Consider the following 12,854-nt stretch of genomic DNA (forward strand, 5'->3'; position numbering starts at 1 on the left):
CCCTGCTGGTGGCTGATATATAAAGTGTTGAGACCTCTCGGATCCATGCCTGGGGAAAGCCAAACCTCACCATAGTGCCCTCTAAGAAGTCCCAATCCACCCTCTCATAGGCTTTCTCGAAACCTAGGAGTAGTACAACCAATCCCTGACCACTGTGTTGGGCCCACTCTATCGCCTCAAAGAAAGTGAAGACATTGTCAAGGATGCTACTATCTTGGACAACCTCACCATAGTGCCCTCTAAGAAGTCCCAATCCACCCTCTCATAGGCTTTCTCGAAACCTAGGAGTAGTACAACCAATCCCTAACCACTGTGTTGGGCCCACTCTGTCGCCTCAAAGAAAGTGAAGACATTGTCAAGGATGCTACTATCTTGGACAAAGCCTATCTGTGTGTCATGAATGATGTTTGAAAGCACAAGGCGGAGTCGCCTACCAATCATCTTTGCCAGTGTCTTATAGGCCACTGACAACAAAGTGATCGTCTCCACTGGGATAGCTCTAACCGGTCTCCCTCTTTGGGGAGGAGACTGATAAGACCTGCCAAAAGACTCCCTGGCATCTATCCAGGAGTGAAAATCTCCTAGAAGACCAGCAATAAGGGGTCCACCACCTCCCAGTAGGTAGTGAAAAAGGCCTTAGAGAGGCCATCCTCTCTCAGGCATTTCTGTCCGTCTTGTATATGGAAAGCCTCCTCTAGTTCCTTCCCTATGAAAGGGGCTAGGAGGGAGCGTCCCATCTCCTTTGTGACGAGGGACAGGATGTGGTCCCAGACCTGCTGTCTGCATCGTTGTCCTCTAGCTAAAGTTGTCTCCTGCTAGAAAAGGCGCCTGTAGTAGTCGGTGGCAATCTCCATCGCCTTGTCTGGGCTAGAACGAGTCCTCCCATACTGATCCCAAAGACTGCGTATCTGCTCTCCTGAAATGCGGAGCTCATGCACCTGGAAAAATTCCCTGCACATCGTGTCTCCTTTCCGTGCCCAGAAGGCTGCTGAGGTACGGAATGAGAACTCCGAGAGCCTGTCCTCTAGGCCGACAATGGTTGCTCGTGCCTCCTATAGTAATCTTTGCATGGCTGCTAGGTCCCGTCGGAGTGCTCTCTCCTCCTCCCAGCTTTGCTGCCTAGCCTGTAAGGCTGCCTCCTGGCAAAAACTGCTCGACTCGGCTAGGACCTCTGCAACTTCCTCTACGATCCAGTCCCGCCTGCCCCACTCCCTAGTCCCAATCTACTCAATCTATCTCTTTACCTCCTCCCTCCTATAGATCAAGTCAAGGATCTAACAGGATCGTGTGTCTAGGGAAGATGGTGAGGGGTCAAGTGTCAAGAGAACCGGGCAATGATCGGACAAAGAGGTGCCCACCAACTGCCCTACCTGGCCTCCACGAGAGCATCCCCACTCTCCCACATAGAACTTGTCCCAGCGCTCCAATAGGACTCTGCCTGGCTGCCCGTATCCCCAAGAGAAGTCCAGCAATCTCTCCATCTTGTGGAAAGCTGGGTCTCTCCAAGCATTGTGTGCTCCTACTGCCAATAGGAAGACCTTCCATGTCTCCTACTCCTCCCCAACCATGCCTTGGTAGTTTTTGCCTCTAAGGCCTCCAAGTTGTCAAAGTCTCCTCCAACAATCCAAGAGTCCACCTCTGGGAGTTCTATTGCGATCTCCACCCAAAACCGGTTGCGTGCCCTAACCTCGATAGGGGCATAGACATTGAGGACTCCAAAGCACGAGTCCCCAATATCCAACATGATCCATAGAACCCTCCCTGCCATGATCATCCCGTGGTCTCGTACACAGGCGGTGAGGCTCGGGCCAATAGTGGTGTATACGCCTCCACTCCTACCATGGACACTGATGGCATGCTCCCAATAAGTGTGTGAACTGCCCAAGAGTACCTTCCCTACCTGCTGGGCCTGGGCGAGAGTGAGCTTGTGCTCTTGTATAAGTAAGATGTCGATCCGTCCGGCAAGGGCAAGCTGCAACTCCTGTCGAACAATCAACTTCTTGGAACCACGTGCTCCACTATAGTGGAGGCTGTTCACATTCCAAGATGCAAGATGTAAACTCATGGGGATACATGTGACTAACCGAAGACATTTGTTCGGTGTGGAAGCTGCTAACAAGGAAGAGGAGCTATGAGGCATGCCGATACGCTTTGCTGCCAGCCTGGACAGTGAGCTTCATTTTCCCATGGTAGCCCTCGAGCGGCAGACCATGGGGGTGATAGATACGCCTGGTGGTACCACCAAGGCATCTATCAGCCAAGCTAAGAGGCGAGACTCTGAGCACTAGTAGAAACGGGCCACATGTGCCAAGGGCCACTCAATCACATCAATCGAGGCCATAGTAACATGGAACGGGGAACAAAAACGAGGACAAGGACAGGGAATGGCTAAAAGCAAGAAACGGGGAAGAGGGGTGGGACGAGGGAGGAAACGGCATACATAAATAGCATTTAAAAATGTATACATATGATGTGGTGGATGGATGTGTGGGCATAGTAATAGGGAATCCCCATTTTGTAGCTTCCCGTCCCAATCCCATCCCCATGTTAGAGTCCCCCTCTCATGGTAAAAGGGGATGGCAATTTATTATTATTAGTCCCCGTGGGCCCGTCCCTATTCCCATCCCTATTCCCAAAACCGGTCCCATGTTACAGTGTGTGTGGGTAAATGTATACTACCAAAGAACATGCAAACAAACCACCCCCTAAAAGACACCCACTCCCACCAAAAAAAAAAACTGTCAAAAACGTCCCCTAACAGGGGATGGGATAGGGGACCGTCGGGACAAGGAGACGGCTGTTGGGGACAGGACAAGGAACGTCCCCATCCCATTTTGGCGTCTCCATTCAGCCCATCCATTCGAGACGATGTTCCAGCATTCCGGGGCCTCGAGACGACCGTTCCCTATTACTATGATCGGAGCTCTCCACTACAGAGGGGCTCGAAAGATAATGCTTAGATGTGGTACCTCATCCCCAGCCCACCAATTAATGTCCATCATGCAACCTAGCCACTGTTGGGAAAAGAGTGGCAATCCACCTTCTCCCATCCAATAGGAGATGGGATATATCACCTAGCTCTTAACCTTCTCTATCTAGGTCGATGTCCAATCTCCTATGTGAGACGTCTGAAGGAAAAAAATATAGTTTGGTCCATCCGATGGTGCCAATAGATAGACCTTGCTGCTTCTTGACTTGCGTACCACGAAGATTCCCACCTCCAGGGATAGTGGGAACTCTATGCTCCACAACTCTCATTTAAGACCAACGCCCACTACAAAAAAACTCCTATGGTAGCAGCTACGCCTATCTCGAGAAAGTGTGGCCGGCGGCATGGACGGAAGAGCTTGTGGCTATGTGCGTGTGTGTTTGGGGGGGGGGGGGGGGGGGGGGGAGATTGTGAGGGGGTGGGGGATGTGGGCCCTCAAGTGAGGCCGCCTATGATGCCTCTGTGAGGGGTGGATGTGTAGGCCTATGGTCCTGCCGGGTAGGGCGAGGAGGGGTGGGCCGCGTGGTGTTTTGCCAAGGGAGGGGGGCCGACACTCGCCCTCCTGCTCCCTGCTACCGTGGCTATATCAAAAGGGCTGGCTGTGGCCCCCCTTGCCATCTCCCTCTCTGTCGTCTTTGAACCCGTGTGAAGCTGTCTGCGTCCACCTGTGGGCCTGTCGGCGAAGCTGCCTTGGCTCCAAAGGGCGTGCACTCTGTTGCCAAATGCCCAAATTCAAGGCAACGCAGGCACTACCCGGGCTGCCCCGTCACAATAACCTGCTGCCTAAAGGAGTGCGCCTGCCTCAATCTCTAGAAATTGTGGTATGTTCTTTGTCTCTTTCACAGCCCACCTTACCTTTGGGACTCCTGTGGCTATCACTGCGTCTGCAAAAGAGGCAGGAAGGACCGTGTTGAAGAGCCATCCAAAGTCTTTCAAAAGCTGACGATACTCTATCGCCAGTCCAAGGAAGAGTAGGGTGACCGGGTGTCTAAGGAAACTGTTGTGGAGCGCGAATGCCTCCATTATGAAACCACTATACTAAGGGACCATGTAAATGACCCCCTTCGTGGAGGCATAGGGTGAATTGGCCACTAACTCTTGGGTTGCGTTTACCGAGGTGAGTCGTACCATGAAGATCCCTTGCCCCATGAGAATCGCCTCCACGATCTACGCCATGCCAATACGCAACATGAAGAGTGAAGCCAGTCATGAAGTTGCCCAAGACAAGGAGTGTCCTACGACCTGACCAAAGATCATTGTTTCTTTTAGCTCCAGCTCTATGGCCCGAACTGCTAAGAGTTGTTCCTCAGAGAGGACTACGCGCAAGGTGTTTGATTGGGGGGCACTCGCAAAATACACCGGCATCTAACCAGAGGTTTCCATTGCACGTCCCTTTTGAGAACCTACCAAACACACTGTTGCATTGCCGAAGAGGGTGTTGTTGCTGCAAGTGGAGGGAGCAACAAAGGGGGGGGGTGGGGTGTGGGGGGTTCAACGCATGCCTGGGGGTCACAGTGGCGTCGCTGAATGTGGAGGGGCTAGAACGTTTGCTTGGGGCGGCAAGGGAGAGAAACCCAAGGCAGGGGGGGGGGGGGGGGGGGGGGGGGCCGCGCTGTGTGGGTGGTTCAACGCATGCCTGGGGGTCACAGTAGCATCGCTGAATGTGGAGGGGCTAGAACGTCTGCTTGGGGCGGCAAGGGAGAGAAACCCAAGGCGGGGCGGCAAGGGAGAGAAACCCAAGGCGGGGAGGGAAGGGGGCAACGCGGATGGATGCAGGCGGGCGGGGGTCACCCTGCAAATGAGGTGCAAGGGGGGGGAAGCAACACGATGGCGGCAAGGGAGAGGGACAAGGGGAGCGCACCACGCCAATCAACGAGGGAGGGGGGTTCAACGATCGCAATGGCGGGAACATGGGCAGCGGCATGTCGATCAAGAGCTTCGAAATTTTTTGATCATCTCACATTTCTTAACCATTATGATGTCTTGAGGTAGAAAGAAAAACATGCTTGCTAACATAATACCTGCCACTAGGCTTCAAAAAAACCTAAAGCTTGTGCTACATCTTCCCTTGCACTTCTCTTGATAGTAGCATTGTGATGGCACCAAAATGGACATAAGGAATGCCCATGCAATCCATGCCAAACTGGAATTGCCCCACTACACCCGTCTTTTCCTAGTCACATTAGCTTAGGGCAATGCCATTAATCATCCTTGAAGCAAAATAAAATCTAAGCACTAGGGACCAAGCTCACATTTGAAATGACATAAAGCAGCTTCTCCTGGATTGAGCCTGCACATGTTTAGATGCATTCGAACTTTGATATATTCAGGTAACAAAATCCCATTGCAATCCCCACAAATGTCAAGAGCAGCCATTGAAATACGTACATGCCAGTATTGCTTAGACCAAAAACATGTGTTCACATTTCAGTTCAGGTTTTGAGCATCACAGCATATATGCTGTCATGGGACTCTACTAACGGGGAGGCCATCTGCAAAAAAAGGGACAAAATGTTGGAGTGCTGAGTGTGTTAGGGTCAACAAGAAAGCATGCAACACCTGTCAAGTTAAGAAGATTTTTCTCCCTTCCAAGGGACAATGAGGAAAGGACGAGAAGAAAGCCACACATGGTAGTTAACTAAATAGGGATTAGAAAGGATTATAACAGAAGGAAGAGATGGCAAGCAAGGGCTGAGGAGTAAAGGATAAACATATGCAGAAAAGAAGTGGAGGCTAGGTTGCATGTAATGGCAGAGAGACACAAGGAGGGCACTGAATGACACTGGCGTGGATCCACAATGTATGCTGCAACGTAAAGAGAGAATCGATAGCTTCTTCAAACTAGCAGTTGATATATGATGAGGTGCACATATGATATGGTCATCTATCGTGCAAGTAATCAAAAACCTTTAATCTATCAATGCATATGAGTCCACATGCACACATGGAGAGATGCTACTAAGTTGAAGAGTACAGAGCCTGTAAAACACCCAAAGTTCTTAAGCATGACAAGGTTTGCATTCTAAAATGATAAACCCTCTAACCACATAGTGCCAGACAGTTTAACCAAAGTCAGCTATGCAAGCATTTTGGGCTGGCATGTGATAGCTACCTTGACTAATGATCAGCAGTGGTGACAACAAGCATGTAGCAGAGGACATGGTTGACAGTACCTACTATTTTCCAATGTAATTCATTTTGTAACCTCACACCAAAACTTTCTTTTTAATGTACTGATAAGAAAACCAAATGGTTGAGCAAATTTGTCAGTAAAGGTTTAGTAGTCTAAATAACCGTGGGATGAAGATGTACCACATGATCACCAGACGAGAAAGGTCGCTCGTGCAGACCTAATGCCCGATTACTATGTTGTTCAGTTTTCACAAGCTTGTGTTGATTCATTTGGGAAACATCTCTGCAAAAGGAATACAGAAAACCGCTGCTGCTTATTTCTTTATCACAAGGGCCTTCAAAGGAGAGGTTGACTTTCATAAATGAAAGGCAACGGCCCACTGCTTCACGCTCCTTGGCAGGGAGTCTCCAAATTTCTCTTTGAGACGCCTGCAACATCGTCTCAAGCTCAAAGCTAAAACAAAATGTTCACCCTCACACACTTTTGGAATATTCAGATCTTGTGCTCCAACAAGATGATCTTAAGAGTTCAAAATAGGAAAACAGGACCTGAAACATACACTCAAATCTTGTGCTTCAAGATCAACAAGGCGGTCCCAAAACTTCAAAAACTCTAGATGAGAATTGGTAAGATGCTCAATTCGCTCATTGAAAAGCATTCCAAGTCCACTGCTCTCAGCTGTTCCACGCTCCTGAGCCTGTAAACAGTATAGTTGGTTCAAAGGAGGAGAATGCAAATCCATGTCTTCTATTAGCCTCTTCAAGATTGCAAAGCACAGAGCTAGCTCCAGATCAAGATTCCAAAAATTGAAAATAGATCGGAAATCAAAGCAAACCTTATGGTAGATACTACAAGTGTCAAGATGCCAGCATCTTTGACAGACATGCAGATTCTGTTGATAACAAAACATCTCATGTTAATGAAACATCTGAAATAACCAATTTTGAAGCCTGAAAGTCTTGAAACACCAGATAAAAACCAAAATTATTCCCAGGGTGCAACAATTACCAATATCTTATTTATTGCAAAAATTCAAATATTATGTGGAATTTTGTGCTCGATTTTGGTCAAGTTATGGTTACCAGACAAAGCACTTTGCTGCAAAGACAAACTCCAAAATGATAAACCGATGATTACCAAACTCACATAGTGCAGAAGTTAGAATCTTTTGGGAATTTTGTAGCCTACTTTGGTCAAAATTAAGGCTACCAAACAACAGCGCTTTAATGCCAACCAAAATTTCCAAAAGTCTAAAACTTAGACTATCTAAGCATGTCAGCATCATATGCCTATTATGTTGGGCTTCTTTGACATCCTCCTTAAGTTGTTGCAACATCTACATTCCTGTCAAGTATAATTGATGCGCCGCATAGTTATAAACAGACACCTCACTAGCTCGAGGGATAGGATTGTGCCCATAATCAAAAATAAATTGAGTTTGATCAAGGCTTGAATAACATTGTTAATGGCATGCTTCAATCGTAAGAGCTCCTCGCATGCATTTTTCAAATCTTGACAGAAGCACTCTAATAAAGTGACAAAAGCCTTGAGTTCTCCTTCAGTTGTTGCACCATCTACATTCATGTCAAATGTGCCACATAGTTATCAATAGATGCCTCAACAGCACAAGGGATAGGATCGTGCCCATAATCAAAAATAAATTAAGTTTGATCCAGGCTTGAATAACATTGTTAATGGCATGCTTCACCAATCATAAGAGCTCCTCGCATGCATTTTGCAAATCTCAACAGAAGCACTCTAATAAAGTGATAAAAGCCTTGAGAAGCTTAAAAGGAAAACTTATACCTGTGAGAATGCATCACGGAAGCGGAACATGAATGCAAAGAGAGAAGGGAAGAGAAAGACTGCAATGAAAGAAGAGAATGGAAGTGATAAATCTGCACTGAACTCTGAATGAAAGCTGAATACAAAGGTGGACTGATCAAACCCAGCACGCAGCCAAAGCCATCAGTGAGGGCACCAGATCAGGCTGAAGACAAATGGCAGCACCAAAGACGAAGGAGAGTGCCAAAAGTCAGAGTGTGCTGAACCTGCAGAAGATGGATGAATGACCCAGCCAACTGTGGGGTGGCTATAAATAGCCAAAACCCTTTAAATTTTGGCCAATTACTATCTCACTATGCCGAAATTCTGGCCAACCTGCAAATAAATAATTAAATAATGCAGGTGGCTCATAAAAATGCTGATTGCCACATAATAATCACCCCCTATCTGGTATGAACAAACCCTCCAACCATTGAAGAAGAAACATAAAGCACTGGAAATGAGCTGTCTCCTTCAAAACACGTGAAAGGACAGACAAACAGAATGTCAAAGCTCCTAATGTCCTCATCTAACTTAGACTAGGCTCACAAATGAGAGATCGTGCAATACACATGATTGTTAACAATACCAAGGCCACAAAATCAAGTTGTCAAAAGGGACTAAGAACTTATTATCTATCTCCAACATAATCCTACACAACAAGCGATGCAATTTCATAACATCTGAAACAGAGATTGTGGATCACTCTAACTTCTTCCGTAGTATGTACACTAGCTCCCAAATGGGCAAGGAAATTAATGTACCTACCATCTTTCTAGTGTCAAGTTTTGAAGCCTGACATGCAGAGCAAAGCTTTGCATACTTGTGGGCCATGAGTCATTTCCCATGATGCCTTGTTGAAAGGTGTATCACAATATTTGAGCCTCTTGAAGAAGACTGGGCCACAAAGAACCAAGCCTCACCATGCAAGCCCGCTCATCACAAAGAGCAAAGTCAACAAAAAAGCCAACTTGACATCAAGCAAACAAATATGCCTATGTCGCAACTATCTAGGAGAGAAACTCTACCGAGAGTGAGTTACAAGAGACCTCAACATCTAATGGTCCATATTAACCTTGAAATTCATCCAATCACATAAGCCTATATAGACTACCAAGAGGAGTTCTTGCTTACAAGGTCACCCCAAATGTCATGTTGAAGCACGACCACATCTATTTTCAGCATCATCTCAACTCCGATTAGTGGTTTGCCCTCAAGATCCATCTCCAATGGACATAACTCTTCGACTACTCCCTAAGCCTTCTCCCATGAGAGTCATCAACTATTGGATAGCTCTCCCTTTGAGCATCTTGTACAGTCATTCATTCAATTACTTCAAAGTCAGTGTTCTTCATTGTTTGTGTTTTTCATTTGTCTCTAAGTTATTGTGTTTTGGTTATGTTCGTACATTTTGTGTTTTCTTTGTGCAAACCCTAGAATATCTCCACATGGTATCAAAGCCAATGATTTTCTAAAGAGTATACTACAGCTATTGTGGAGGCTTGGTTTGCGTGAGATATATAAACAGCATGTAACCAATTCCTAATGTCTAAAATTCCTTCCTCTTGGGATCCTAGAATGCCATTCCAAGCATCTCTATCATTGGAGACTTTGGGGAGACATTATGGCCTCAACGAAGACGACACATTATCTTCTTCTTTATCTTCTTGGCCAGATTTAAATCTCATGTTGAATGAGGAGTTTCAAGAGTACATGTGTATCAAATATCCAAACTACCTCCTAGACACTCTTAAAAACTTTGCAAATCCATCAAAACAAGTTGGTGAGGTTGACCACCCCTCCAAGCAAGAAGGAAATACTACATTTGGAACATATGGTGATCCATCTTCTTCATCGTAGCCAAGCCCAATATCAAGTACATATAACCCGCTCAAGTCATACAAAACAAAACCCTCCCTTTTGTCTCCTTTTGGTATATAGGATCTAGATCATGACAAGTTTGAATAGTGAATGTCAATCAAGGAGGCTCTCGAAGCAAACCATAATTGTCCAGGGTTTTTGAAACGAGAGGTATGAAGCAAGTTCCATAGGAGTTTCCTAAAAACATTAGAAATGTCTCATTCGAGATGGAAAAAAACCATCATGAGACTTTACATGTACAAAGTATGACTTATATGATGTAATTTATCATATTTCATAATCCTATACAATGAACATAGCATCAGCATATACATGCATCATGGTCCATTATCCATGGCAATATTAGCTTTAGCCATCAATATATGCATGCATCATAAAATACAACTCAAGGAAATTTCTTGCAAACAATGTTAATGTGTCAAATGCATTCATGGCAAATGTTGAGTATAAAAGTTCAAATCCATTTTTAAGGTACAGATTTTTTGGAAATCTAAAGTGGGTGTTTCATACATTTCTAAAACGACCAAGTATAAAACGAGTTTCTTGGCAACTATGAAGTAAACATATATCCATACATATACTTGACATTGTATCTTCTATTTCATTTGAGCATCGACTGGTAATCGTACTCAATCCCCTCCCATACCTTCCTCTTTTGCTCGACACTTAGAATTTACACCTGCATACAATAACTTAGATTTTCAATCTTCAACTTTCAATTGCTTGGGTTTACATTCCACGTTTGCATCAAACACAACAAGATTAGGATCTTCTATTTTTCTTCCTAGCACTGTTTTTTCTTCATTTCCATAGGTGAATGCCCCTCTATATCCTAGTACATCGTTATCAAGATTCGAGAATCTCACCCATTAACACTGTAACTTACACACACCCACAAGTGAAAACATCTATTTATCCTAAGACAACTATGTCGGATACCCCCCTCACTTCCACCTAGATCTACACCTATGGCTCCTCCAACATAGGGATATCCACCCTTTGCTCATGTTGCACGATCACACCCTCCATGGGTCTCTCCAATACAAGGATTTCAATTCTACCATGTGCTTAACTCCCATCTACTCGTGCTATTACCATGCCAATGTCTAGTCAAAAACCATTCCAACTTATGGATCCACTATGCACACATTCCACATGCATGTAATTAATTCCCCAAGTGTCCTTTTGCACGCCCTACCCACCCTATTCTGCCCTTGACACTAACACTCCAATTGCTACAGCCAAGAATGCCTCCACGGATAAAACTCGTTTAACAAGTTAAATTTCACCACTTGGCCTACCTTATGCAAAAATTTCTGGAGTCTCGAGGTCTTTGGGACCTAGTAGTTGTTTTAAAGCCCATATCAAACCCTGACTAGCCCACCCTAATCATGTCAATCAATGAAGAGCTCGCAATGCTACAACAAATGTCGAGTTAATGCAAGAGTTATTTCATGAGTTTCACTCACAATTATAGCGTCTTCCCGTCACATCTAATCAATGGAGTCATCTCCTTGAATGCTTTGCAATGAGAGATCAAACCCAATGTATCAATCCCGAGTATGAGCTACAAGGGTTTTCTATTAAGGAATGGAATGATATAAAAGTCAAGATGGCCAAGTCCAAGTGGCTACTTGTTGAGCTTGCCACTATTGGCTTACAAAAGTTAGATGATGGTCACGTCGCATTTTTTCACGAATAAGCCATCTCCTAAACACTTCTAGTTTCTGCACCACATGATTTTGTTACCCTAATTGCCAACCTTCTATGAGTTGAAATGTCAAATCTTGCATTGCATAAGGCTACATGACCAAGTCACAAAAAGATCTCTTCTCCATTCTCACTTTCACAGGGGACTCTAGCGTCCTCTCAAAGGGGAAGTTCGCAAGTAGCAAGAACTCTCAAGACAAGAAGGCAAATTAAAACAAGAGCGATACACTACTTCCTGAAATGAAACCAAAGAAACTAAATCCATCTAGCAGTAGCTCCCTAAAAAGAATAGATTTTGCACACACTACCAATACTCAAGCCATGTAGGCGAGGAGTGTTGTATTAAGGCCCAAGGTCTTCTAGCAATCTACAGTTGGGCACAAGCTCAAACAACAACAGAGTTGGCTTTGTTACCACTATAGGTTTGGGTGTGCAAGCTACGATGTAGAGACACTGAGGGGAGAGAAAGAGAGGCAAATCAATGTTTGCAAAACGTCAAAATGACCTATGAGACCTAAGGTATATAGCACAAGTGGAAATGATGTTCCATCATGAAGAACAAAGTAAAAGGGAATAAAAGCTTAGTAAAATCAAATCATGTCTACTATGTACAGTTGACTAAGTATGACAAGTAGATTTGACTAAGTCTACTCTTAGAAAATGCTGCCATCATTGCTAGTATTGTGTAAAGCAAATATCGTGGGATGGGATCTTCCTCCACTCATACTACAAGCTTATGTGTATGAGTGGACACTGGCTTGGATCTAGCAATGATGAGGGCAACAAGGTCATCCAATCACATGGCATAAAGTTGTAGCTCACACCAAACAACTGCCTATTACAATGTTTTTTTGGGTTTTGGGGGCCATGGAGGGCCCCCGAGGGGGGGGGAGAACGAGAGAGAAAGAAAGAAAGACCTATTAACATCCTTTGGAGGCCAATATTGACCTAAAGGACAAATCAAATAATTCATTTCATTCCACTTCAAGGCATCAATGCCATGCAGCCACACATAAAAGTAACAAGGAAATATGGCCCATGAAAGCTTTGATTACAAACACTGGGTTAGGGGGTGGAGTGCAGAAATCTCATAACTACTCTTCCACCTCTATATACTGTCCATTTTCCATTCCTTCTTGCCTCTTTAAATTTGGCTATTCTACCAATCAATTTTTGAGTTGAAGGGAGGTCAACTCATCTATGACCCACACTCTTATCCCTTGTAAGGACTTAATTTGTTTCATCACTGCCACCATATCTATCATGTCCATGATGTAACCTTGGCTTGTATACCCTTTGGGATAATGTGAATAGGGT

General features: G+C 45.0%; 1 protein-coding gene across 1 annotated transcript in view; it reads right to left on the reverse strand.

Annotated features, from left to right (window-relative positions):
- EMB2411 (DNA replication helicase) overlaps positions 1-12,854 on the reverse strand; it is a 72,545-nt gene that overhangs the window by 23,286 nt on the left and 36,405 nt on the right. The window contains exons 18-20 of the mRNA XM_087700133.1: positions 6,958-7,014; positions 6,682-6,819; positions 6,302-6,550 (exon numbers count right to left, since the gene is read on the reverse strand). Of these exons, the coding sequence (XP_087556259.1) occupies positions 6,302-6,550; positions 6,682-6,819; positions 6,958-7,014 (444 nt within the window). The remainder of the gene's footprint in view (positions 1-6,301; positions 6,551-6,681; positions 6,820-6,957; positions 7,015-12,854) is intronic.

The sequence above is a fragment of the Lygodium microphyllum genome, chromosome 19 (genome assembly GCF_053477565.2).
Source record: "Lygodium microphyllum isolate KBCC chromosome 19, Lygodium_microphyllum_v1.1.10, whole genome shotgun sequence".
Classification (NCBI taxonomy): Eukaryota; Viridiplantae; Streptophyta; class Polypodiopsida; order Schizaeales; family Lygodiaceae; genus Lygodium; species Lygodium microphyllum.